General features: G+C 43.0%; 1 protein-coding gene across 1 annotated transcript; it reads left to right on the top strand.

Moving 5' to 3' along the window:
• Positions 1-212: 212 nt before the first annotated feature.
• On the top strand, positions 213-26602 carry gpr137ba (G protein-coupled receptor 137Ba). The gene is made up of 7 exons (XM_080191872.1): positions 213-649; positions 13182-13231; positions 15382-15604; positions 19662-19811; positions 21993-22121; positions 22556-22680; positions 26186-26602. The coding sequence occupies exons 1-7, from the start codon at positions 302-304 to the stop codon at positions 26331-26333; spliced, it is 1173 nt and encodes a 390-aa protein (XP_080047998.1). The 5' UTR covers positions 213-301; the 3' UTR covers positions 26334-26602.
• The last annotated feature ends 599 nt before the right edge of the window (positions 26603-27201 follow it).

Here is a 27201-nt window from a genome sequence, read left to right as displayed (position 1 = left end):
AGCCTATGGTGATTCTATTTACACTGTCTATGGGTGGCCAGACTGTGTGGTTTTGCCAAAGATGTGAGTGCATTCTGAGTGTGGGCACCAATGTTTTTTAGGACTGCCTTGAAATGGGCAGCTTTCAGTTTCCTGCCAAATGCTGACAAAGCCTCAGATTTAATGAATCATTCTGGTTGTGGTCATGTGCCTCTGCTGGCTGTCTCCAGCTGCAGGAGCAGGAAATTGAAGCTTTTAATTCGACCGATAAAATGAAACAAAACTCTTGGCTGGATGGAGAACTAGAAGCTGAGTGAAGGATATGGAGAGCGAGGAAATTTTCCTTCCGACTCTGTCCCCTGCTGTACCTGCCTTTGTGAAGCTGGGGCTGACTGTAGTTTACACTGTCTTTTACTCCCTGCTTTTTGTGTTTGTATACGTACAGCTCTGGCTTATTCTGCACTACAGGCACAAGAGGTTCAGTTACCAGACTGTGTTTCTCTTCCTCTGCCTGCTCTGGGCTGCTGTGAGGACCATCCTTTTTTCCTTTTACTTCAGAGACTTTGCGCGGGCGAACTCTCTTGCCCCTTTTGCCTTCTGGTTGCTTTATTGTTTTCCAATTTGCCTCCAGTTCTTCACTTTAAGCTTGATGAACCTTTACTTCACTCAGGTGAGTACAGATATCTCACTGTTCTTGTCAATGAAAGAATGCCTCTTGTTGAAGTATCTTTTTTTAAAACAGCTTTCTGAAGTTGATCTGTTAAACTGGATAAAAAAAATTAAAGTTGTTTTTCAATTTTATTTTCTTTCCCCACACTTCTGAAATTTCCAATAGGTACCTGGTTTTTAAGTTTAAGTTTATTTGTGGGTTTCCTCCGGGTGCTCCGGTTTCCTCCCACAGTCCAAAGATGTGCCGGTTAGGTTGAGTGGCCAGGCTAAAATAGTCCCTCGTCTCAGGGGAATTGGAGTAAATATGAGGGGCTATGGGAAGAGGGCCTGGGTGGGATTGTGGTCAGTGCAGACTCGATGGGCCAAATGGCCTCCTTCTGCACTGTAGGGATTCTATGATTAGTGTCACAAGTAGGCTTACATTAACACTGCAATGAAGTTACTGTGAAAATCCCTAGTTGCCACACTCTGGCGCCTGTTCGGCTACACTGAGGGAGGATTTAACATGGCCAATGCACCTAACCAGCACGTCTTTCAGACTGTGAGAGGTAGTGAGATCGTTGCCCACATTCTCCACTCTGATTTTGTTCTGGGAAAAAGGCCTGGGTGGGATTGTAGTTGGTGCAGACTTGATGGGCCGAATGGCCTCCTTCTATAGGAATCCTATGAAGCTAGAGCACACGGAGGAAACCCACGCAGACACGAGGGGAATGTGCAGAATCCGCACAGACAGTGTCTCAAGGCTGGAATCGAACCCGGGTCCCTGATGCTGCGAGACAGCAGTGCTAACCACGGGGCCACTCATCTTGTTGACTGACACTGGGAGAACCCTTCTCTTTTTCACATTGTGCCATGGGATCTTTTGCCTGAGAGGGCAGGTGAAACCTCTGCTTAATATTTAAAGTTTCGTCGTACTGTAGTGGAATGACAGTCCAGACTATGCACAAAAGTCTCAGCAGTGGGGTTTGAACTATTTTCTGACTCAGAAGTCAGAATGATACCATGAGTTGCATGACCTTTCACCAGTTAGTTCTTTCCAAGACACTGACCAGACTATAGGGCAGAAGGGCAGAGTAATGATGTGAAAGTTTGGAAAGAAGGCAAACTCAGAGGGCAATCTGACCAGATCAGTCTGAACACGAAGCAATGTATAAATTTCATTGCAAAATACTTCCAGCACTCCATCTGCGCTTCCATAAGACATTGGAGCAGAATTAGACCATTCAGCCCATCGAGTCTGCTCTGCCATTCAACAATGGCTGATATTTTTCTCATTCCCATTCTCCTGCCTTTTCCCCTGGTCCCCTTATTAATCTTCTTTCTAACACTAGTGCTGAGCTATGTGAACATTGCACCATATTCCCTTTGAATGTACCTTTCTCCCTGGTGTGTACAACTGGAATTCCAAGTTAACAGGATAGCAACCAATGACTCAACTAGCCAAGAACCTGTATCATCCCTCCATTCTTAAAACCATGGCCCTTCCAGGCATTGACTGTCCAGTTTTTTAGTTTTGTTGGCTATGGTCTAAGTGTTGCGATGAGAAGTAGAGGGTGACCAACAAGTAATCAGACAGACATATCTCATTGGTTTTCAAAGGACAGAATGAGTGAACAGAGACTCTCTCATTAGGTTATAGAGTTGCAGGGACTACAAGCCATTTTCCACCGATGTTGCGATGCACAGTAACAAGAAACTTTGTGGTTTTTGAAAGATTGCACGTAACCAGCAGCAAGCTATTTGTGCTATTAAATAATTAAGATCAGGATGTTCTTTTAATTGGGAATTAAGAGGATAAAGACAAGCAGATGAAACGTGCAAATGTTAAGAACGAGGAAGAGACTGCAGTAATAATTTGCATTTGAGCAGCATTTCTAAAAAAGGAAAATCTTCTGAGACATTTTCACAGGGGCAAAATCTGACTAAAATTAACAGAAAACCAAAAGAGGGGCCAATATGACAGATGACCAAACACTTGGCTAAAAAGAGGTAGATTTTAAGGTGGGTTTTAAAGGATGAAAGAGAGGTGTCGAGATCGGGGGAGCAAACTAGAACTTTTTGTTTTTTCATTCTGGGACATGTGCATTATTGCCTGTTTCTAGTTGCCTGTAGAGGGCAGTTGAGAATCAACCACATTACTGCGGTCATATTCCTTTCCCTAAAGGACATTAGTAAACCAGATGGGTTTTGCCGACAATCGACAATGGTTTCATGGTCATCAGTAGGTTCTTTTTATTGAATTCAAATTCCACCGTCTGCTGTGGTGGGATTTGAGCTCAGGTCAAATTAACTGAGTTTCTGGATTCATAGCCTAGCGATAATACCACTAGGCCATCATCTCCCCTTAGACTTAGGGCCTAAGTGGCTGAAGCCATGGGGTGGCATGGTAGCACAGTGGTTAGCACTGCTGCCTCAGAGCACCAGGGACCCAGGATTGATTCTGTGCGGAGTCTGCACGCTCTCCCCATATCTGCATGGGTTTTTTCCAGCTGCCCCGGTTTCCTCCCACTGTCTGAAAGATGTGCTGATTAGGTGTATTGGCCATGCTAAGTTCTCCCTCACTGTACCCGAACAGGTGCCTGAGTGTGGCTTCTTGGGGATTTTCACAGTAACTTCATTGTAGCGTTAATGTAAGCCTACTTGTGACACCGTGTCTGCGTGGGGAACCCACGCAGACACGGGGAGAACATGCAGACTCTGCACAGATAGTGACCCAAGCCTGGAACTGAACCCCAGTCCCTGATGCTGTGAGGCAGCAATGAACCACTGTGCCACTGTGTCATGGCACAATTTATTGAAAAGGATGATTCATTTCAGAATGTGCAATGTTATACAAATTGGCAGTAAGGTCAGTCACAAATGGGTGGAAATGATCTGCAAGAGGAGTAGATAACACAATGTGGTCACGAAAGAGTGGAGGAATGGGGGGGTGTGATCATGTTGTCAGGTTCACCCTACCCAGCCGTATTGCCAATGGATATGAGGTGCCTCAGGTAAACGGTTGTTGGCAATTGCTTCCAGCAGGGGCAGGCAGGGGGTCAGCTAATGGGGTGGGAGTAGCTCAATGTCAGCAGAAGAGCTGTGGACATATGTGCCCAAATCTTTGAAGGTGACAGAACGAGTTGAGAAAGCTGTTAGTGAAGCATTATAGAATCCTTGGTTTTATAAATAGAAGCAAAGCGTACAGAAGCAAGGAAATGTTTCAAATACTGTGGGGTTATGCTTCAGTTGGTGCATTGCGACCTGTTCGAAAGATGTGCGGATTAGGTGGATTGGCCATGTTAAAGTGACCCCTAGTGTCAGGGGGACTAGCTAGGGTAAATGCATGGGATTATGGGGATAGGGCCTGAGTGGGATTATGGTCCGTGCAGATTTGATGGGCTGAATAGCCTCCCTCTGCACTGTAGGATTCTATGAACCTGTTTTCTAATTCTAGGCACCACACGTTGGGTAAGAAGTCAAAGCTTGGGGAGTGTACAGACGTTTATTTAGTAGGACGATAGGAAGGATGCAGGACTTTAGTTACAAATTACAAGAGAAACCTGAATTACTCTGATTAGAATATAACAGGTTAAGGGGAAATTGAAGAGAGATGTTGAAAATCCTGAAAGGAAAAACTTGGGGAGAATTGGTGTGGGATGGGGAGGTGGTGGAGGTTATACAGGAGACTGGAGTTGAATGCAGAATTGTCTAAAGGTTACTGGGCTGGAGGAGGTTAGATAAAGTAGATGTATTCTGCTGGAATATCACAGGGCACGGAAAGCAGAAGTTTAAAACTAGGTCCTGGCAGTTGTCTCATTTCTGCTAATTCTGCTTCTGCTTTTCATGTCTTCATTAATCTGGAGTGGATCTGTCTAACTGCGGCACTTTGAAAATTCCTGCAGCAGCATGGCAATTTTATTGCATGGTTAGCACTGCTGCCTCACAGTGCCAGGGGCCCAGGCTCGATTCTCGGCCTGGGTCACTGTCTGTGTGGAGTTTGCACGTTGTCCCCATGTCTGCTTGGGTTTCCTCTGGGTGCTTTTGTTTCCTCTCACAGTCTGAAAGATGTGCTGGTTAGGGTGCATTAGGTGCCGTGCTAAATTCTCCCTTAGTGTATCCAAACAGGTGCCGGAGTGTGAGGACTACGGGGTTTTCACCGTAACCTCATTGCAGAGTAAATGTAGACCTACTTGTGACACTAATAAATGACCCCCCCCCCACCAATGCACCCCCCCAGCCCTCCCCCCCCCACCTCCATGGCTGCACAGGAACTACTCGAGTGGAGATCCGCCATTTACAAACAAAGTGGTGCACTGTTGGAGCTGTTTTTCTGGGGATGAGATCTTGGAACTCTCAGTAGCTCAGGTGAAACTCAACCATTCGAAGGCACCAGTTAAAGTGTGGTAGAGGGTTCTCCCGGTGACCTGACCAACCATACTCCTCAACCGGTTGGATTTTAATTGCAGCTTTAATCCAGCTGTTAGATACTTTGTCATTGTTACAATAATGGACTCCAATACCTTGACATTGTAACCGTCTCCATTTGTCAAATTCCCAATCCCTGGGAAATTCAAAGGAATCAACTATTCACCTTCTGGTTGTTTGCTGCACATTCCATACTGTCTGCACAAGATCATTCATTCCACTCCAAATACTTCTGGGATGTTTCTGAGTAATGAGTCAGGTAGTTTCTGGCAGAAGTTCTTGGGGAATTCCGTGTTCATTTTTTTATTCATTCACAGGATGTGGGAGTTGCTGGCTAGGTCAGCATTTATTGCCCATCTCTTGATAAGATGGTAGTGAGACACCTTCTTGAACCATTGCAAATCCAAGTGGTGTGAGCACACCCACTGTGCTGTTAGGTTGGGATTTCCAGCGACAGTGAAGGAACGGTGATTTATCTATATACCACCTTACAACAGTGGTCCTAGTAATTAATGGCATTTAAAGTTTAAGTTTAGGTTTATTTATTAGTGTCACAAGTAGGCTTACATTAACACTGCAATGAAATTATTGTGAAAATCCCCTAGTTGCCACACTCCGGTGCCTGTTTGGGTAGCACAGCCAATGCACTAAACCAGCATGTCTTTAGAACTGTAGGAGGAACTGGAGCACCCAGAGGAAACCCACACAGACACAGGGAGAACATGTGGACTCCACACAGACAGTGACCCAAGGTGGGAATCAAATCTGGGTCCCTATAAACTGACATAAGAACATAAGAACATAAGAAATAGGAGCAGGAGTAGGCCATCTAGCCCTTCGAGCCTGCCCTGCCATTCAATAAGATCATGGCTGATCTGTCGTGGCTCAGTTCCACGTTCCCGCCCTCTCCCCATAACCCTTAATCCCCTCTCTTATCAAAAACCCATCAACCCGCGTCTTAAAAATATTTAGTGAGGTAGCCTCCACCACTTCAACGGGCAGAGAATTCCAGAGATTCACCACCCTTTGAGTGAAGAAGTTCCTCCTCAACTCCGTTCTAAACCGCCCCCCCTTTATCTTGAGGCTGTGCCCCCTAGTCCTACTGTCCTTTCTGAGCGGGAAGAGTCTCTCCACCTCTATCCTATCCATCCCATTCATCATCTTATACGTCTCAATGAGATCTCCCCTCATTCTTCTAAACTCTAACGAGTACAAGCCTAGTTTATTCAGCCTCTCCTCATAGCTCAACCCCCTCAACTCCGGTATCAGCCTAGTAAACCTCCTCTGCACTCCCTCCAAGGCCAAAGGAGGTTTACTAGGCTGATGCCGGAGTTAAGGGGGTTGAGCTATGAGGAGAGGCTGAATGAACTAGGCTTGTACTCGTTAGAGTTTAGAAGAATGACGTTTGTAGTCAATTTTTCTGTTCCCCACAAGCTTACTTTCATACTCTATTTTCCCTTTCTTAATCAATTCCTTGGTCCTCCTTTGCTGAATTTTAAACTGCTCCCAATCCTTATTGCTAATTTGTATGCTTCTTCTGTGAATCTAATACTATCTCTAATTTCCCTTGGAACCCATGGTTTGGCCACAATTCCCTTTCCACTCTTGCGCCAAATAGGAATAAACAACTTTGGAGTTCACCTATTCATTTGTTAAATGTTTGCCATTGCCTGTCCATCACCCTTCCTTTTAGTAATGTTCCCCAGTCTACCATAGCCAATTCATTTCTCATACCATCATAGCTTATTTCATTGAGATTCAGGACCCTGATCTCAGGATCAACTACATCACTATTCACCTTAATAAAGAATTCTACCATATTATGGGTATTCGTCACCAAGGGTTCTCTCTCAACTAGATTGTCAACTGTTCCTTTCTCATTGCACAATACCTAATCCTGTAACCTTGTTGGCTCCTCAATGTCTTGGTCCAGAAAACCATCCCATCTTTATTCCAGAAATTTCTCCTCTATTCTACTGTGACTAATTTGATTCTCCCAATCTGTATGCAAATTAAAGTCACCCATAATCACAAGTGTTCCTTTAACACGTGCATCTCTGATTTCCTGTCTAATGCTTTTCCCAACATTACCACTACAGTTTGGCGGTCTGTATACCACGCCATACATACTTTTTTGACCCTTGGTGTTTCTTAACTCAACCCATACATATTCCACATTGTCTGTGCTGATGTCTTTCCTCAGTATCGGATTGAGCCTAGAGAACTGAAGGCATAGCCATCAATGATAGAGCAATTAAAATTGGTATGTACAGGAGGGCAGAATCAAAGGCATGCAGATATCTCGAGGGGGCAGGGAGGGGTGAGGCCATGGAAGTATTTGAAAAAAAGGATGAGAATTTTAAAATTAAGATGTTACTTGTTTGGGTGCCAACATAGGGGTGACAGGAGGACGGGACTCTCGATGAGATAAGGCACAAACAGCAGTTTTCGCTCAATGGGTAGAATGTGGGAGACCAGCCAAGAGTGCATTGGAACAGTTGAGTCTGGGGGTGAAAAGCATGAGTGAGCAGATGCGTTGAGAGAGGGGAAAAGTAAAGCAATGTCATGGAGGTGGAAATAAGTGGTCTTAGTGATGGCATGAAGAGGAGGTCGGAAGCTCACTTTGGGATCAAACATGACACCAAGGTTACAAACAGACTGGCTTCATCTCAGACTGTTGCCAGGGAGAGGGATAGAGTCGGTCACTAGGGAACAAAGTCTGGAGTGGAAGCTGCAAATAACAGTCTTTGTGTGTAAGCAGTCTAAACTGAGTTTGTGTGTGTCAGCAAGGTGATAAACCACAGATTTACCAGTAAAGCCATGGGACAGATATTGAGATTACACTAACTCTGATAGCGATCTAATTTATTTAGAGAATCAAATCTGAAATCTTGGTGAGGCCACGCCTAGAATATTGTCTGCAGTTTTGGTCTCCTTTTCGGAGGAAGGATGTTCCTGCTCTCGAGGGAGTGCAGCAAAGGTTTACCAGGCTGACTCCAGGGATGGCTGGACTAATGTTTGAGGAGAGATTGACTAGGTTAGGATTGCTTCCGCTGGAGTTCAGATGAATGAAGGGGGAATCTCATAGAGACTTATAAACTTCTAACAGGACTAGACAGGGTAGATGCAGGGAAAATATTCCCAATGGTGGGGTCACAGTCTGAGGATTCAGGGTAGGCCATTGAAGACAAAGGTGAGGAGACATTTCTTCACCCAAAGAACTAGGCTTGTACTCGTTAGAGTTTAGAAGAATGACGTTTGTAGTCAATTTTTCTGTTCCCCACAAGCTTACTTTCATACTCTATTTTCCCTTTCTTAATCAATTCCTTGGTCCTCCTTTGCTGAAGAGTAGTGAGCCTGTGGAATTCATTACCACAGGAAGTAGTTGATGCCAAGACATTGAATGTATTCAAGAGGTGGCTGGATATAGCACTTGGGGTGAATGAGATCAAAGGTTATGGGGAGAAAGCAGAATTAGGCTATTGAGTTGGATGATCAGCCATAATCGTGATGAATGGCAGAGCATGCTCGAAGGACTGAATGGCCTCCTCCTGCTCCTATCTTCTATGTTTCCCAAGACCTGTCAGCCATTGTTCAGGAAGCCGCACTGTGCCTTCTTGCTGGAAATTGTGGGTTCAAGGACCATTCTGTACATCGTGCAAGCTGATACTCTGTAGTGGGAGAGATTAGAACTCCAACCTCCAAATGAAGGGACGCTCCTTTAAAACTGAAATGAGGAGGAATTTGTTCAGTCAGAGGGTAGTGAATCTGTGGAACTCATTGCCACAGAAGGCTGTGGAGGCCAGGTCATTGAGTGTACTTAAGATAGAAATAAATAGGTTCTTGATCAATAAGGGGATCAAAGGTTACAGGGAGAAGGCAGGAGAATGGGGATGAGAATCATATCAGCCATTGATTGAATGGTGGAGCAGACTCGATGGACTGAATGGCTTAATTCTACTCCTATATCTTATGGTTTTATGATCTAATACTGCACTGTTGGAATGGAATAAAAAATAAAGGAATAGAATATAAAGGTAAGAAAGTTTTGTTGTAACAATACAAGGCATTGGTGAGGCCGCACCTGCAATATTGTGCACAGTTTTGGTCCCCTCATTTGAGGAGTGCATTGGAGACAATTTAGAGGAGGTTCACTAGATTGATTCCAGAGATGCAGAGTTTGTTGTATGAAGAGGGATTGAACACTTTAGGTCTATACTCTCTGGAATTTAGAAGAATGAGGGGAGATCAAATTGAGGTGTACAAAATGATAAGAGATAGGGGTAAAGTAGACGTGGAGCAGATGCTTCCGCTGGTGAGGCATTCGAGGACGAGAGGTCATCGTCTTAGGATAAGGGGTAACAAATTTAAAACCGAGTTGAGGAGAAACTATTTCTCCCAAAGGGTTGTGAATCTGTGGCATTTGCTACCCCAAAGTGCGACGGATGCTGGGACAGTGAGTAAGGTTAAGGAGGAGTTAGACAGATTTTTAATTGGTAATGGGTTGAAGGGTTATGGGGAGAAGGCAGGAAAATGGGGACGAGGAGCATGTCAGCCATGATCAAAGGGCAGAGTAGACTTGATGGGCCAAATGGCATAATTTTTCTCCTACATTTTTCAGATAAGATATTAAAACAAGGCCCAGCTGTCCTCTCAGTTGAACACAGAAAGGATTGTCTGTTCATTTGTCCAAGTTACTCTTTGTGGGGCTTGGTGTTGATAGTGCCTCACTTCCTGCACTGCAATATTGACTACATTTCAGAAATTGGTTGCAAAGAGTTTTAGAACGCCCCTGAGGTCACGTAAGGCACTATTTAAATGACGCATTCCTTTCCTTCCAGCGTGATTTAAAGATTGAGAGTATTTACTGAGTGAACATGAATTAAAGTTGTGCGAGTGACTAAGTGAACCATTCCAACCTGCTTCGTGCTAATCGTTAGAAAAGGAATTCTGGATTCCTTGTCAGTTCCCTGGACAATCAGCTCTGGAAAGAAGATTGGGTTGAGAAACATAGGTGAAGAAAACAAAAGAACCAGTTTTTCGAAAGAGTTTCAGTGCAAAATCGCCAGAGCAGGAATGTACATTAGGAAAAGGCCAGAAAATTGTGGGTGATTCCAAACAAATGCATTTCTACAGCACCTTTCATGTGTTTCAAGTCATCTTACAGCCAGCAAACTACTCCAGAAGTACAGAGAGACAGTTGTACTGCAGGGAACCTTTGGCAAGCTGTGAGTTCTGACAAATGGCAACCTGATAATAAAAAGATCATCTTTTCAGTGATAAAAGCAAAATTACTGCAGATGCTGGAATCGGAACAAAAACAGGAAATGCTGGAAAATCTTGGCAGGTCTGAGTGTCTGTGGAGAGAGAATAGAGCCAACGTTTCCAATCTGGATGACCCTTCCCAGATTCGAAACGTTAACTCTATTCTTTATCCACAGATGCGGTCAGACCGGTTGAGATTTCCAGCATCTTTTGTTTTCCTTTTTCTTTCCAGTGATGTTGTGTGGAGGATAATTTTGGATCATGAAACCAGGAAGAACACTTATGTTTTTCCTCAGGATTGTGCCATAGGAGCCACCTGTGCGGCTTTAGTTCTTGTGGAAAAAGATTTTACCAAATTGGGCAGCGTGGTGGCACAGTGGTTAGCACTGCTGCCTCACAGCGCAACAGCCCCAGGTTTGATTCCGGCCTTGGATCACTGTGTGGAGTTTGCACATTCTCCCCATGTCTGTGTGGGTTTCCTCTGGGTGCTCCGGTTTCCTCCCACAGCCCAAAGATGTGCGAGTTAGGTTAATTGGCCTTGCTAAATTGCCCCTTAGTGTCAGGAGGATTAACAGGATAAATACATGGGCTTACATGGGGATAGGATCTGTGTGGGATTGCTGTTGGTGCAGACTTGGTGGGCCGAATGGCCTCCATCTACTCTGTTGTTTCTATGATTTACACATTGTGCTTAGGATCTGAAATGAAATGCTCAGGATTGGTGGAAGCAGATTTAACTTGGGCTTTCAAAAGGAGACGTTGGATAATTATCTGAAGACACAGGCCCGAGTTGTTTTTGCAAAGAACCAACATGGACGCAAGATCCTATACATTAATGTTAATTTATACAATTAACAAGATCCCCCCCAATATTATTCCCCGTCTGTCCTGCACTGTGATCCCGCCTTATGTAGGCGAGGAAAATTCTCTCCAGAATTTCAAAAAAACTTGAGAACTTATTGAATTAGAATGGCAGAAATTCAGCATCGTGCCTATAATCAATGGTAACTCTTTAATTGGAGCTATTTTCTGTAATCCTAGTTTGCTGGCCTTTCTCCACATCCTTTTATGTTCTTTCTATTCAGATGCTTATCCAATTCCCTTCTAAATTACGTTAAAGCTCCTGCATCAATGGTCCCTTTGTCTTAAAGAATTTAATATTCAAAAAACTCTGTTTAAGCTACAACTCGGAAAGCATAAGATCATCAGATAATTATAGATAAATCAAGTAATTCCAACTCATCTAAGGTCACGCATCCAGAAATGTGTTGCAGCTAGAACTGGTATAGGCCATGGCCTAGTGGTATTATCGCTGGGCTCTTAATCAAGAAACTCGGCTAATGTTCTGGGGACCCGAATGCGAATCCTGCCACGACAGTTGGTAGAATTTGAATTCAATAAAAAAAACTGGAATTAAGAATCTGTTGATGACCATGAATCCATTGTCAATTGTTGGAAAAACCCACCTGGTTTACCAGTGTCCCTTAGGGAAGGAAATCTACTGTCTTTACTTGATCTGGCCTACATGTGACTCCAGGTCCACAGCAATGTAGTTGATTCTCAACTGCCCTCCACGGGCAACTAGGACAATAAATGCTGGCCATGTCCCAGGAATGAATAAATACAAAAGATTACCATGCCCAGTCAGAGTGTGTCCATCCTGACTTCAGCTCCTGCCAGGAGTTTTTATCCTGTTCTCAATGACTTGAGCTCAGTGTGGAAATCTGGATTAATGTGTTGTCCTTCCCTGCTTGGTGCCACATCTAAATGCCCGCTGTGTACAGATGGTACTTACCAGTCTACAATTGGAGCCTGGGCCCTACACAATGGAATTTCCTCATTAATGTCATTATATCTCAATAGCTCATTCCTCCTTTAATACATTCCTTAAAATCTATCTCTTTAACCATGCTCTTGGCCATCTGCCTTAATGTCTACGTTAAGTTTATTTATTAGTGTCACAAGTAGCTCACATTGAGACTGCAATGAAGTTACTGTGAAAAATCCTCCAGTCGCCACACTCTGGCGCCTGTTCGGGTTACACTGAGGGAGAGTTTAGCACGGCCAATGCACCTAACCAGCACGTCTTTCAGACTGTGGGAGGAAACCGGAGCACCCGGAGGAAACTTACGCAGACATGGGGAGAACATGCAGATTCCACACAGACAGTGACCCAAGCTGGGAATCGAACCCAGGTCCCTGGTACTGTGAGGCAGCAGCACTAACCATTGTGCCATCGTGCCACCATCTCCTTATTTGGCTTACTGTCAAATTTTGTTTGAAGTGCCTCAGGATATTCTACTATGTAAAAAGGTGCTACATAAATGCAAATTGCTGTTCTAATCTGCTTGTACTCCAGTCCACCACTTGTACAGTCTTACTTGTTTGAAAAATTGCACAGATTTCCTGGCAGATTAAATGGTTTAAAATGATTTTATACCAGTGGGTAATGTAGATTAGCAGAGCAGAAACTCCCTCTAGAGGCCATTGGTGGATGCAATATATTTTTTCTTATGAACAGCCGTCAGTGCTTCAATTATCTATATAGTGTGCAAGAAACAATATTTTTCACTGTATCCCAATACATGTGACAGTAATAAATCAAATGAAATCTAGTTCAAATGATCAAAGAGCTTGGATTAGCTTTGTATGATAAAACAAGTGAAGCTGCTTGAAATATATATCAGCAATTTAATCCTTCAACAGTGTTGAAACATTTGGCCTGTGTCTGCTTCAGTGCATTGTAAAATTCTCAGACATGTTTCCATCCATTTGGGTCAATCTTAATAACTGTATTCAAGTGAAATAAATTCTAAATATTGCAAAGTTTGAATATTTAAACAGTAGATTTTATATTCTAGGTGATTTTCAAAGCAAAATCCAAGTACTACCCAGAGCTTCGAAAATACAGGTAAAATCATAGTCCGTGTTTTATTATCATTATATAGTAGCCCTAACCTACACTCATTATATAGTAATCGGTCCATAATCTGTTACTATTAGAACAATTATAATTTATATACTACTGCCATCGTATAGTACAAGTGGAGTATACAATCTATTACTGTTACCTAGTTGTCACAATTTGTATTCTGTTATCCCAGCTAGTCCCATGATCATTAACTGTATTTATTGTCTGTTTCTGGCTGAGAGTTAGGGTTAAGTTTTCATCAGCCGCTCGGTGAATGTTAGCATAAATAACAAACCTTCTAGGCAACTTCAGAAGGTATTAAGTATTCATGTGAAAGTGTTATGGGGCTATTAGAATGAATATACTTTATTAATACTGCTTGTTGATAACTCTAACAATTATATTGCATGAGTAAAATAGCAAAACATCTCGAGGCTCTCCAGATGAACAAACAAGATCTGGCACCAGATCATACACAGCCATGCCAGGGCAGGTAATCTAATATTACTCGGATTATAAGAGAAATTGAGGGAGAAAATTTCAGAACTCAGGGCCCAGGCTGTGGAAGCTGCAGCCACCAGTCATGGAGTAACTGAGAAAACTGAGGATGTGCGCGTGGCTGGAATTGGAGAAACATAGGGATTTTGGAGGGTTGTAGGGGTGGAGAAGGTCAGAGGTAAGGAGGGGGTGAGGTCATGGAAGGATTTGAGATTAAGATGAAAATCTTAAATTCAAAGTGTTACTGAGCCATGGGGCCAACTTAGTTCATGAAACAAGAGTGGTCACGAACAGTGGCAGATTAACTACCACCCGGAGCCTGAGGCTGAGCTTTAGTAAGGCCCCCTGACCTTGCCCCTTGCCCCCTGCCCCTCCCTTCATTGAATAGAATAAAGTGACGTTAGATAACTTATATTGTTGTACTATGTATAATGTACTACATGTGTAATATCATAAAGTTATAAGAATCAATTACAGCCCGTTTATTCATTTCTTTTTCATTTTCTTTACTTTTGTACTTTAAAAAGCTTCCGTGTTTTTTGGTTTACAAAAGTGTTGATAACAGCATGTAAATCAACAGACCGAAGCATGTCTGGTTCAATGTGCATGAGTGCCAGATGACTAAGTTTCTCATCGCTCATTGTTGAGCGCAAATAGATTTTGATCCTTTTCAGTGCCGAAAATGAATGCTCACCTGAACAGTTAGTGATCATTAAGGACAGATAAATTCTAAAGCAAATGTACGTATTTGGATACACCTCGTGCAGTCAATCTCTTGCCAGAGCTCAATACATCCCTAAGTATGCACTGAGTAAACTCTTTGTTGCATTTATTTTGTATTTATTTGCATGTAGGACAAGTCCCGGGGTGAAGCTCCTCTATTTATAGGTATCTGTTATATTAATTCACCCACGGGGTATAGTTATGAAAATTTATTCACCCTTAAAAGGATTAAACCAATTTTTTTTTTGCTCTTGGGCCCCCCAGTCCCTTCTGGGCCCCTAGCCTTAAGCCTACTCAGCCTAATGGTTAATCCGCCACTGGTCATGGGACTTGGTGCAATTAATAATATGGGAGGCAGAGTTCAGGATGAGTCTAATTTAATGGAGGAAAAAGGATAAGGGGGGTGGGGGTGATAAAAGTTTGGACAGTTGAGGACTCTGGGTCTGTACTCATTGGAATTTAGAAGGATGAGTGGGGTTCTTATTGAAACTTACAGGATAGAGCGAGGCCTGGATAGAGTGGATGTGGAGAGGATGCTTCCACTAGTAAGAAAAACTAGAACCAGAGTGTACAACTTCAGACTAAAGGGATGATCCTTTAAAACAGGGATGAGGAGGAATTTCTTCAGCCACAGGTGAATCTGTGGAACTCTTTGCTGCAGAAGACTGTGGAGGCCAGGTCATTGAGTGTCTTTAAGCCAGAGATAGATAGGTTCTTGATTAATAGGGGATCAGGAGTTATGGGGAGAAGGCAGGAGAATGGGGATGAGAAAAATAGCAGCCATGATTGAGTGGTGGAGTAGAGTCGATGGGCCGAGTGGTCTAGTTCTGCTCCTATGTCTTATGGTCTTATGAATGAGGATTTTAGCAGCAGTCGGACAAGACTGGTTCTATGTTAAAGTCATGTTGAATGTTTCTTTTCTATTCTAGGCTGCCCCTTCAGCTGATTTTCTTCTTCGCCAGTCTCCTATTCCTTGTGGTAAACTTAACATGTGCACTGCTTGTGAAGATCACACACTCCGAAACAAAGACCATTGTGTTTGTCCGTGTAGCGATCAATGACTCCCTCTTTGTGCTGTGCGCAATCTCACTGTCTGTGAGCCTCTACAAGATTGCTAAAATGTCCCTGGCCAATATATATTTAGAATCTAAGGTTTGTTTTCCTATATAAAGTTGTGGGTTAGACATGACCAAATGTTCCTGTTAAGTGTTATCTCCTGATCATTTTCTATCTCCGCAAAAATAAATTATCTATAAAATGCTGACCTCAAGACATGGTGTTTCAGCAGAAATAAATTGATTGGTAACAGTGCTGACTTCGTGTATGGTGGGAATTTGTACTGGAGAGTCATGGACACTGGTCCAATGTAAGATCTCACTGAAATGGTTTTGATTACAATTTTGCAATTGTACAGGTTACCACAGTAAAATATAAAGTTTACATTTGTTTATGAGTGTCACAATTAGGCTTACATTAACACTGCAATGAAATTACTGTGAAAATCCCCTAGTGGGCACACTCTGGCACCAGTTTGGGTACACTGAGGGAGAATTTAGCATGGCCTATGCACCTAACCAGCATGTCTTTTGGACTGTGGGAGGAAACCGGAGCGCCCTGAGGAAACCCACGCAGACACAGGGAGAAGGTGCAGACTCTGCACAGACAGTGACCCAAGCTGGGAATCAAACCCGGGTCCCTGGTGCTGTGAGGCAGCAGTGCTAACCACTGTGCCACCATGCAGTAGGAAATTACTTAATGATTTAACCAGAGTGAACTGAAGCAGACTGTGTGAATATTTGTTTCAAAATCAACTTATTGGGATTAATACTGAATACAATACCTCGCTGTGTTTTAGCGCTTCTCAACAGGTGTCCAAAACCATCTCCTCAGATCTCAATAACCATTGGCTTGCAGCTGTAAAATAGTCTGGCCTCTCATTGTACCCAAACCTGGGAATATTAAACCCTTATTTTCAAGCTATGTTTCAGCAGTGATTCAGGCATGACTGTGATTGAAGTAAAATGCTGGAAATACCCAGCAGGTCTGCCAGTATCTGCAAACAGCGAATCAGAGTTAATATTTCAACTCAGTGCCATTGCCACAGAACTGGGTAAAGTTAGAGATGTTCCAAGTTTTAAAGCAATTAAAGGTGGTGGGAGGGAGGAACAAGATACAAAGTTGAGGTCTATGATAGGGTGGAATCCAAGAGAGATTAAATGACAAAAAGGGTAAAATGGATTCTTGGTGAAAGGCCAAACACAAAGAAAATGTGACAAGAAACAAAAGATGGATGGGCAGCACTTTCCTGTCCCATCGGAGGGCAGGACATGGACCAAAGGTCTGTTTACCTCAGGCAGAATTTTCTGGTCTTGCGGCGAGAGCTGCCAGAAAATCCTGCCCCATGTGTCTAGAGCAGGTATGAATGGCAGAATTCAGAATAACTGCCTTTGGAAAGCAGATAAAGAAAAAGACGAAAAGAAACAAGAGAGAAAAACAAAACCAGAAAAGAAAACAAAGACAATGTGGGGCCAGAGTTTATTAACTAAAATTGTTGAACTCCATAATGACTCCAGAGGCTGTGAGGTGTCTGACTAAGGGGAGGTGATGGCCTAGTGGTATTATCGTGAGACTAATAATCCAAAAACTCAGCTAATGTTCTGGGGACCTGGGTTTGAATTCTACCATGGCAGATGGCGGAAATTAAAAATCAATTGCTGACCATTGTGGCAAAAACCCAGTTTGTTCGCTAATGTCCTTTAGAGAAGGAAATCTGGCCTACGTGTGACTCCAGAGCCACAGTAATGTGACAGCACTGTCAACTGCCCTCAGGCAACTAGGGATGGGCTATAAATGCTGGCCAGCCAGCCATGCCCATTTCCCACAAATGAATAAAGGAAAGCAGTGCAGTTCCTTGAGCTTGTGTGGAGCTTCATTTGAACACTGCAACAAGTCAGGGACACCAAAATGGAGAATTAAATTTAAGGGTGACAAGAAGATCCAGGTGACTGAATAGTGGTTTGCAGTAAAGCAATCACTCAATCTCTGTTTGTCTCCCCCGTCTTGAGGAGAGCACCTTCTTAGCAGCTAACACAGTATATCAGATGGAAAAATCATAGAATCCCTACAGTGCAGAAGGAGGCCATTCGCCCCATCGAGTCTGCACTGACCCCTATCCCCATAACCCCACATATTTACCTTGCTAATCCCCCTGACACTAAGGATCAATTTACCATGGCCAATCAACCTAACCCGCACGTCTTTGGACTGTGAGAGGAAATCGGAGCACTCGGAGAACACCCACGCAGACACGGAGAGAACTCCACACAGACAGTGCCTGAGGCTGGAATTGAACCCAAGTCCCTGGCACTGTGAGGCAGCAATGCTAACCACTGAGCTGCCCTGTTTCACTGAAAGGGATGGTTGAGGCCTCTGAGAATGAGAAGGGAGAAGATAAAAGAAGAGATGTCACATTGCCTGCACTTGCATGAGAAGGTGCTACGGGAATGTGGAGGTGCCGGATGAGTGGATCAAGCTATCACGAATGGAATGGTCCCTTTGGAATGCTAAAAGAGGAAGGGATGGGAAGACACAATTGTGATCAAAGGAAATAATTGAACCTAACAAGGTTTCAGCTATAGCTTGTATCACCTCCTGTAACCAAATGTCAGTCTCAAGGCTGGATAGAAAAGGAAGGTTGGGCATAGGGCTAACACCCTCGCCCTATTAAAAAGCCATTGCTGCCGCAGAAATAACCAGCCACACCGGTAAACCCTGGCAAACAAAAGACAGCACATCCTCAGACGCAAGTGTGATGGGATTTGCTGAAAGCCGGAAGTCCAATTCTCAACAAGTCCAATGCTCAAAACCACAACCATCAGAATCTGGAACATCCAAACATTTTTCTAGTGCAGGGAGACATCCCAGGTGCTGCGAGAAATGATAACCCACTGACTTGACATCTCAGTTGTCCATCAGCAGATGTGGTGGACAGACCAAGGACGAGTTAGCGTTGAGGTTTTTTTTAATTCATTCATGGGGTGTGGGCGTTGCTGGCTGGACCAGCACTTATTGCCCATTCCTGAAGGTAATTGAGAGTCAACCACATTGCTATGGCTCTGGAGTCACATGTTGGCCAGACCCAGTGAAGACGATGGATTTCCTCCTCTAAAGAACATTAGTGAACCAGATGGGTTTTTACAACAATTGACAATGGTTTTGTGGTCATCATTAGATTTTTCATTCCAGATTCTTTTTATTTGGAATTCGAATTTCACTATCTGCCATGGTGGGATTTGAACCTGATCTTCAGAGTCTGGATTACTAGTCCAGCAACAATATCACTACACCACTGCCTCTCCTGTCAAATGATGATCTTGTACTCTGCATAAGAAATAAGAAAAATTTCTTTACATGAGAAATTTTGTGAATCATGGAATCCCCCACTGGATGAGGTAAAGACCATGCCATTATTAAAAGGGCAGTGGATTCATATCTCAAGTAGGAAGTGTTTCAGGAATCTGGGGAGATCATGAGATAGTAGGCTGAGGTTTGGGTTATTCCAATAAAGGACCAGCACTAACAAAAAGGACAGAATGTGCTGTGAACATCTATGACCCCTTACTGCCCCAACCTCATGTCAATCACACACACATAACACTCCATGCCAAGCCATTCTTATGACCCCTTGGAGGGAACTACTAGTCTGTGCAGAATAATGCAGCATAGTAGCCTCACAGCACCAGGGACCTGAGTTCAATTTCCAATTTGGGTCACTGTCTGTGTGGAGTCTGCACAATCTCCCCGGGTCTGCATGGGTTTCCTCCCACACTCCAAAGATGTGTGGGTAGGGTTGACTGGCCATGCTAAATTGCCCCTTAGTGTTAGGGGCTTAGTAGGGTGAATAAGTAGGATTCTGGGGATTGGGGCTGGGTGGGATTGTGGTTGGTGGAGACTCAATGGGCCAAATAGCCTCCTTCTGCACTGTGGGGATTCTGTGATTCATTTCACCGAAAGAGAGAGGTAGGTTATCGTTTTAAACAGGATGTACAGATCCCAGAGATGCTAGAAATCTGTACAGATCCACTGCACCATTTAGTCCATGATACTTCACAATGTTTCCTGAATGTCATTGGGTATTAAATATTACTATTTGTACAATTGAAAGGAAGATGTTGGCATTAAAGAATCTCCATTGTGTTTGTATTTTCAGGGGACATCTCTCTGTCAGACTGTGGTGGTGGGAGTGGTAATTATATTACTGTATACATCAAGGGCCTGCTACAACTTGGTCGCTATTGCGCTCACCTCCCATAATCACATCAACACTTTTGATTATAATTGGTACAATGTATCTGATCAGGTCAGTACTTATTGAATCAGGTAAGCCTGGAACTCCCACGGTTTTCTACCTGGTTTGATAGAATTATACTGCACTAAAGGAAGCCACTTTTTTAATTCAATTATGGGACATGGGCGCCGCCAGCTGGCCAGCATTTATTGCCCATCCCTAGTTGCTCTTGAGAAGGTGGTGGTGAGCTGCCCTCTTGAATTGCTGCAGTCCATGTGCTGAGGGTTGACCCACAAAGCCGTTAGGGAGGGAATTCCAGGATTTTGACCCAGCGACTGTGAAGGAATGGTGATATATTTCCAAGTCAGGATGGTGAATGGCTTGGAGGGGAACTTGCAGGTGATGGTGTTCCCATGTATCTGCTGCCCTTGTCCTTCTAGATGAAGGTGGTTGAGGGTTTGGAAGGTGCTGTCTAAGGATTTTTTTGTGAATTGCTGCAGTGCATCTTGTAGATAGTAGATACCCAACAACGTGGAAAATTGCCCAGGTATGTCCTCTACCCAAAAAACAGAACAAATCCAACCCAGCCATTAGCATCCAGTCTATTCTCCATTATCAGTAAAGTGTTGGAAGGGGTCATCAACAATGCTATCAAGCAGCACCTGCTCAGCAATAGCCTGCTCAGTAACACCCAGTTTGGGTTGCACCAGGGCTCAGCTCCTGACCTCATTACAGCCTTGGTTCAAACATGGACAAAAGAGCTGAATTTCTGAGCTGAGGTGGGTGACAGCCGTTGACATCAAGACTACATTTGACCGAGTGTGGATCAAGGAGCCCTAGTGAAACTGGAATCAATGGATATCAGGGGACAAACTCTCCACTGGTTGGAGTCATACCTGGAACTTAGGAAGATGGTTGTGGTTGTGGAGGGACAGCCTTCTCTGCTCCAGTACATCTCTGCAGCAATCCTTCAGGGTAGTGTCCTATGCCCAACCATCTTCAGCTGCTTCCTCAATGTCCTTCACAAGGTCAGAAGTGGGGATGTTTGCCTATGATTGCACAATGTTCCACACCATTCGCAACTCCTCAGATACTGAAGCACTCCATGTTCAAATGCAACAAAATCTGGACAATATTGAGGCTTGGGCTGACAAGTGGCAAGTAACATTCGCACTGCACAAATGCCAGGCACTGATCATCACCAATAAGAGTGATTTTAATATGCACATCGATTGGAAGAATTAATTTGGTAAGGGTATCCTGGAGGCAGAATTCATTGAATGTATCAGAGATTATTTCTTGGAACAGTATGTTGTGAAGCAACCGGGGAGCAGGCTACTCTGGATTTGGTATTGTGTAATGAGAAGGGATTAAGTAATGACCTCAGAGTTAAGGATCCTCGAGAGAGTAGTGACCATAGTATGATAGTTTTCAAAATTCAGTTTGGGGGTGAGAAAGTAGAAGGCCGGCCTTCACGACACACGACAGCGCAGAGTCTCTGAGCAGAGACTGATAGCCAAGTTCCACACACATGAGGATGGTCTCAACAGGGATCTTGGGTTCATGTCGCACTATCTGTAACCCCCATGACTTGCCTGAGTTTGCAAAACCTCACTCACTGTGCTGTCTGGAGACAATACATATCTCTTTACCCTGTGATCAGTGCTCCTTCCACACACATTGTCGGCCACTTTAGGACTTGAACAGCAGGTTAGGGGTAAAGATTCGCATTCTAATCAGTAATCTCTACACTGCCTGTGCTTTACATGCTCTGTCCGAGGCCAGAACTCTCCATGCACCTGACGAAGAGGGAGTCCCCTCAAAAGCTTGTGAGTTTACTATCAAATAAATCGGTTGGACTAAAACCTGGTGTTATCAGACTTTTTACTGTGTTTACCCCAGTCCAACGCCGGCACATCCACATCATGGTGAATTCAGCTCAGCCCAGTGCCTGCAGCAGCTAAAAACAAGCGAGATCATTTTTTCAGTAATTAGTTGCATAAGAGTAGGTGTGAAAACTCTCCCAAAAAAAAGGATCAGGGACTCTCCCATTTTCACACTAGTTGAACGCTTAGAATCAATCTTGTAAAATTCTGCCCAACATCTTTTTGGCAAGTCTCCTTAGTAAAAGAAAATATCTGGTTTGGTGTCAAATTCTTGCCTGATTAGTGTCCCGTGAAAGACATTTCATTAAAGGAGCTGTGTAAATGTAGGTTGTTGTTGAGGTGCTGACATGTTGGTTGTCTCACGCAGGCAGATCTACAGATCCAGTTGGGTGATAAAGGATATTTAGTGTTTGGAGTGATCTTATTCATCTGGGAACTGCTGCCAACAACTTTAGTTGTCCTCTTCTTTCGCGTAAGGAGTCCAGTCCGAAGTCTGGTAAGTGTGTTCAGTCTTGGTCAAAGTTCTCAGCACCTCTTGAAGCATATTGGGTGTTATTTTAGATTGCAGAATTTCCAGGAACAGGGCGATATCTCAGATATTCAAGTGTGGAAGGTGTAGGAATTTTCAAACATTCATTCCGACATATCCAAGGAGGGTTCACATAGAGGAAATAACAAGGTCACAGAGTCATAGGAGAGTCATAGAGAGAGAGAGAATGACAATTGCACTTGTTATACAGAATAATTTGCATAACTTAAATTGCAGTACATTTAGCCTTCTCAGCAGTCATTGCTTGAACTCTTAGAACCATGCTTAGAAATGTGAAATAATAAATTCAACAAGGGCATTTAGTGTTTACCGGTACACATAGGTGAGTTTGAAATTGCTATGGTGGTTGTCACTGCTCATGATTACTTGTGCTGTTGCAGACAGGGACGGGAATGTCATGCAGTCACGGGTTCACTTCCAGGGCCTTTTTCTTTGACAATCCTCGACGATACGACAGTGATGATGACTTGGCCTGGAATGTCACCTGTCACAGTGCACTCAGCAGGTAATTAGTAGAAACTCATTTCTGACTCCACTGCAGCTCAAGGAGAATCATGGAATTTTTTTTTCATCCCTGGGACATGGGCATCACTGTCTAGGCCAGCATTTATTGCCCATCCCCAAGGGCATTTAAGAGTCAATCACATTGCTGTGGATCTGGAGTCACATGTAGGCCAGACCAAGTAAGGAAGCAGATTTCCTTCTCCCTTAGGGCATTAGAGAACCAAATAGGGATTTAACAACAATCAACACTGGTTTTATGGTCATCATCAGATGACCAGACACATGATAGGTGGAACAGCCAAGTGGAATTCACTTTCCTATACATGAGACTTTTATTCCCAGATTTCCATTGAATTCAAATATCATATCTGCCATGATGGGATTTGAACCTGGGTCCTCAGGGTATTAACCTGTGTCTCTGGATTACTAGTCCAGTGACTATACCACTGCCTCCTCATACTTTGTACAGCACAGGAGGCCATGTGATCTGTTGTGCCTTCATCAGGTCTTTGCTGAAGATGTCAAAACATTTAATCTTGCACTCATCAGAACATTGACAAGAACGCCAAAGATAAAGGGAACAATTTATACTTTGAGAAAATTGATGAGTTTATTTATTAGTGTCACAAGTAGGCTTACATGAACACTTACAGTAACCCAAGCCAGGAATTGAACCATTGTGCATTCTCCATGGCAACACCTCTACCAGAATCCACTTGACAGCCATTCAGTACTCACTTCTCATGAAGTATAAATTGTTATTCCCTATACATTTAATATTCCTGCAAATGTCCTGTTAAATGCAGGACAAAAAGCTTCAACATTTTTTTTCCTCAGCAATATCTCCAGCTGCACTTCAACTATACCCAGTGTCTCCTTTTCAAATACATATCAGTTAGGCTTATCGCTGGGGGGAAAAGCGAGAGTGATCAAATGCGAGTTGTTCTTGCAGAGAGCTGACATGAACACAATGACTGAATGGCCTTTTATGTAATTCTACTCACTTGGAAGTAGTGATTGAATCTGCTACCATCTCCTTTCAAGCAACTCATATCAAATCACAACACACGTAAAAAATCTCTGGTTCTTTTGCCAATTATCTTAAATCTTCACCTTGAGTCACCAATTGATTTATTATTGTCACATGTATTAACATAGTGAAAAGTATTGTTTCTTGCGCACTATACAAAACATACTGTTCATAAAGGAGAGAGTGCAGAATATAGTGTTACAGTCATAGCTAGGGTAGAGAAAAATCAACTTAATGCAAGGTAAATCCATTTGAAAGTCTGGCAGCAGCAGGGGAGAGTCAGTTGGTACATGACCTCAGACTTTTGTATCTTTTTCCCGAGAGCTGAAGGTGGAAGAAAAAATGTCCGGGGTGCATGAGGTCATTAATTATGCTGGCTGCTTTGCCAAGGCAGCAGAAAGTGTAGATAGTCATGGTTTGCACGATGGATTGTACTTGTAGATTGTACTTGTCTAGTTCTTGTACTCTGGTCTCGTCATTGTTCGAGATCCAAACACTACAGTGGTGTCATCAGCAAACTTTAAAATTGAATTGGAGGAGAATTTGGCCACATAGTCATAGGTGTATAAGGAGTATAGTAGGGGGCTGAGAACACAGCCTTGTGGGGCATCGGTGTTGAGGATGATTGTGGAGGTGTTGTTGCCTATCCTTACTGATTGCGATCTGTGAGTTAGGAAGTTCAGGATCCAGTCGAAGGAGATGATAGCCAGGCCAAGGCCACGGAGTTTGGAGATGAGTGTTAGGGGAATAATGGTGTTGAAGGCTAAGCTGTAGTCAATAAATAGGAGTTTGACATAGATAAAAAGACACCTGATCTGCAGGCAAAAATGGTTTCTTCTTATTTACTCGTCAAAATCTTCCATAGCCTGAACAACTCAAATTACCTCAACCTTTTCTGATCTAAGGAAAACTGGAGTTTCACTAGTATCTCCACTTACCTGAAATCCCTCATCCATAGTACCATAAGTGCCCAGAATTTGAAACTCCAGTTGATTTTCTGTTATTTCTCACCAATCTTTCCCTATTCAATCTCTCCCAAAGATATTGATTCCTTATAGGTTGAGTGTATATTTCACAAATGCCCAGCTATGTCTTATTCAGAAAAAGGACATATCTAATCCAGCTAATTACCACCCCAGTGTACACTCAATCATCAACAAATTGATGAAAGGTGTTGACAGTAGCAATCTGACAACACCAGGTTAAAGTCAATGTGTTTATTTGGTAGCACAAGCTTTCAGAGTGTTGCTCCTTCTTCAGGTGAGTGAAGAGCTGTGATCACAAACAGGGCATGCATAGACACACTCAATTTACAAGATAAGTCTTTACAGGTAATCAAGTCTTTACAGATGCAGTTGGAGAGAGGGTTAAGCACAGGTTAAAAGAGATGTGTATTGTCTCCAGCCAGGACAGTTAGTAAGATTTTGCAAGCCCAGGCAAGTTGTAGGGGTTACATGAACCCAAGATCTGGTTGAGGCAGTCCTCATGTGTGTGGAACTTGGCTATCATAAGGCTAGAAGTGACAATATTCACTGATGATTTCACATTGTTTGGTAGCATCCACAATCCTTCAGGTACTGAAGGATTCGGCATTCATGTGGCAAGACCTGGACCAAGGCTGGCAAGTAACATTTGTGCCAATAAATGCGAGGCAATGACCATCTCCAACAATAATCTAATAAGCTCCTGTGACATTCAATGGTATTATTACTGCTGAATTTCCCCATCATCAATTGAGAGCAGTCACTGTTGACCAGAAACAAAATTGGACCCATCCTATAAATACTGCAGCTACAAGAGCAGGTCACAGACTGATAACTCTGTGTCTTAACTCACCTCCTGATTCCACAAATTCTGTCCAGGACTGTGATGGAATACTCTCCATTTGCTTGGATGGGTGCAACACCAATAATACCTAGGAAGCTTGTCTAATTCAGGATAAAGCAACCCCACCCATCACCTGCAATATTTACTCTCTCCACCACTGGTGCACAGTAGCAGCAATGTGTTCTATCTACAATGCACTTCAGCAACTCCTCAGGGCTCATTCAACAGCAATTCCCAAACCTGTGACCTCTACCATGACCTTCAAGATCTCTTGCAGGTCTCATACATTCATAGTTTGGAACTTAATCATCATTCCTTCACTGCCACTGATTCATCTATTCTTTCAGCCAATGTCAACATATGCATATTCTAGCATCACAATTTCATTTTGAGCAGGGATGTGGGAAGAAATCCCTGCAGTGATTGGTAATGAGAATGCTAGCAGAATATCCCAAATGGATCATGTGATGGCTATTGTGTCGTTGAGATCAGATTTACAACAAAAACCATATATTAAATTTGTGGCTTTCCCAGTCTGCATACTGCAGTTTCTTGAGCCATAGCTAACCTTACGAAATGTCATTTCACAAGAGTCTGGCACGAGGCACATAATCACAGCCCCTGAATTCATTGTGATCTTTCTTTGTAGCTCGTCAAGTGTATCCCAAATTACCAGCTACTGTGGAACCAAGCACCAAAGCTACAATTACGAGGAATTTGCTTCATTCGCTTCAGATGCCCAGGTGTCGATACATGCAGAGCTCCACCCACAAAACTCTCCATCAGTCATGATCTGAAAGGGGTCATCTTTCAATAAGCTAATTACCATTAATTACTTCAGGAACAAATACAGTAAAAAGCTAACTAGTGTACACTTGAGAGGTTTGTACTGAATATTGTTTTACTGACAATACTAACTTTGAAAATTTTTAAAAAACTTTTTCATTTATCTGACATTAATATAAATGTGGGTAAAGATGTGATTAGAATTATTTGTTTATGTAAATATTGTATAGTTACCACTTCAGAGTCTATGATGCAATGAATCACAATAAATTATAGCCAATTTTACCAGCATCTTTCTGGTCTCTGAATACTATTTATTTTCTATTGGAGAGAACACTATCCTCACTATCCTGTCTCTGTGCCTGTTACATTTTGTTTATGGTTGGGCACCAAGCCAGAAATAAATTCCATTTAAAAAACAAGCCCATTTGGGTACCCTAGAAGTTATGGTACTGAATGAGTGACCCAGAGATTGAGATTAAAATACCACTGTAATGTCTTAACCAGAACCAGGAGAACCTTGAAAGTTGTTGGATTGCAAAAGCAATGTCCTTCATTAAGAACATAAATTGGTATGACATCCCAAAGCGTTTTACAGTCAGTCAGTTTGCAAATAGCAAAGGACCTCAAACAGAAAAGTAGTAATAATTAGATTTTTTAAAAAAGATAGCACGAATGAGAGAAAAGCATTGCTGGGAACAACGGAGGAGCTTTCCTGCTTTCAATTCAGCCAAGGTATCTTTTATAACTTCCAGAGGATGGATAGGGTTTTGAATTAACATCTCATGTTAAAACCTGCAGCTCCAAAAGTGCAGCACTGCTTCCCTGGTACTGCAGCAGAGTGTCAACATAGGTTTTCTGCTGAAATCCTTCAGCGGA

The sequence above is a fragment of the Carcharhinus amblyrhynchos genome, chromosome 7, assembly GCF_965287045.1.
Source record: "Carcharhinus amblyrhynchos chromosome 7, sCarAmb.v2.hapA, whole genome shotgun sequence".
NCBI classification, from domain to species: domain Eukaryota; kingdom Metazoa; phylum Chordata; class Chondrichthyes; order Carcharhiniformes; family Carcharhinidae; genus Carcharhinus; species Carcharhinus amblyrhynchos.
The sequence above is the reverse complement of the archived record's forward strand: the minus strand, read 5'-3'. Positions and strand labels throughout refer to the sequence as shown.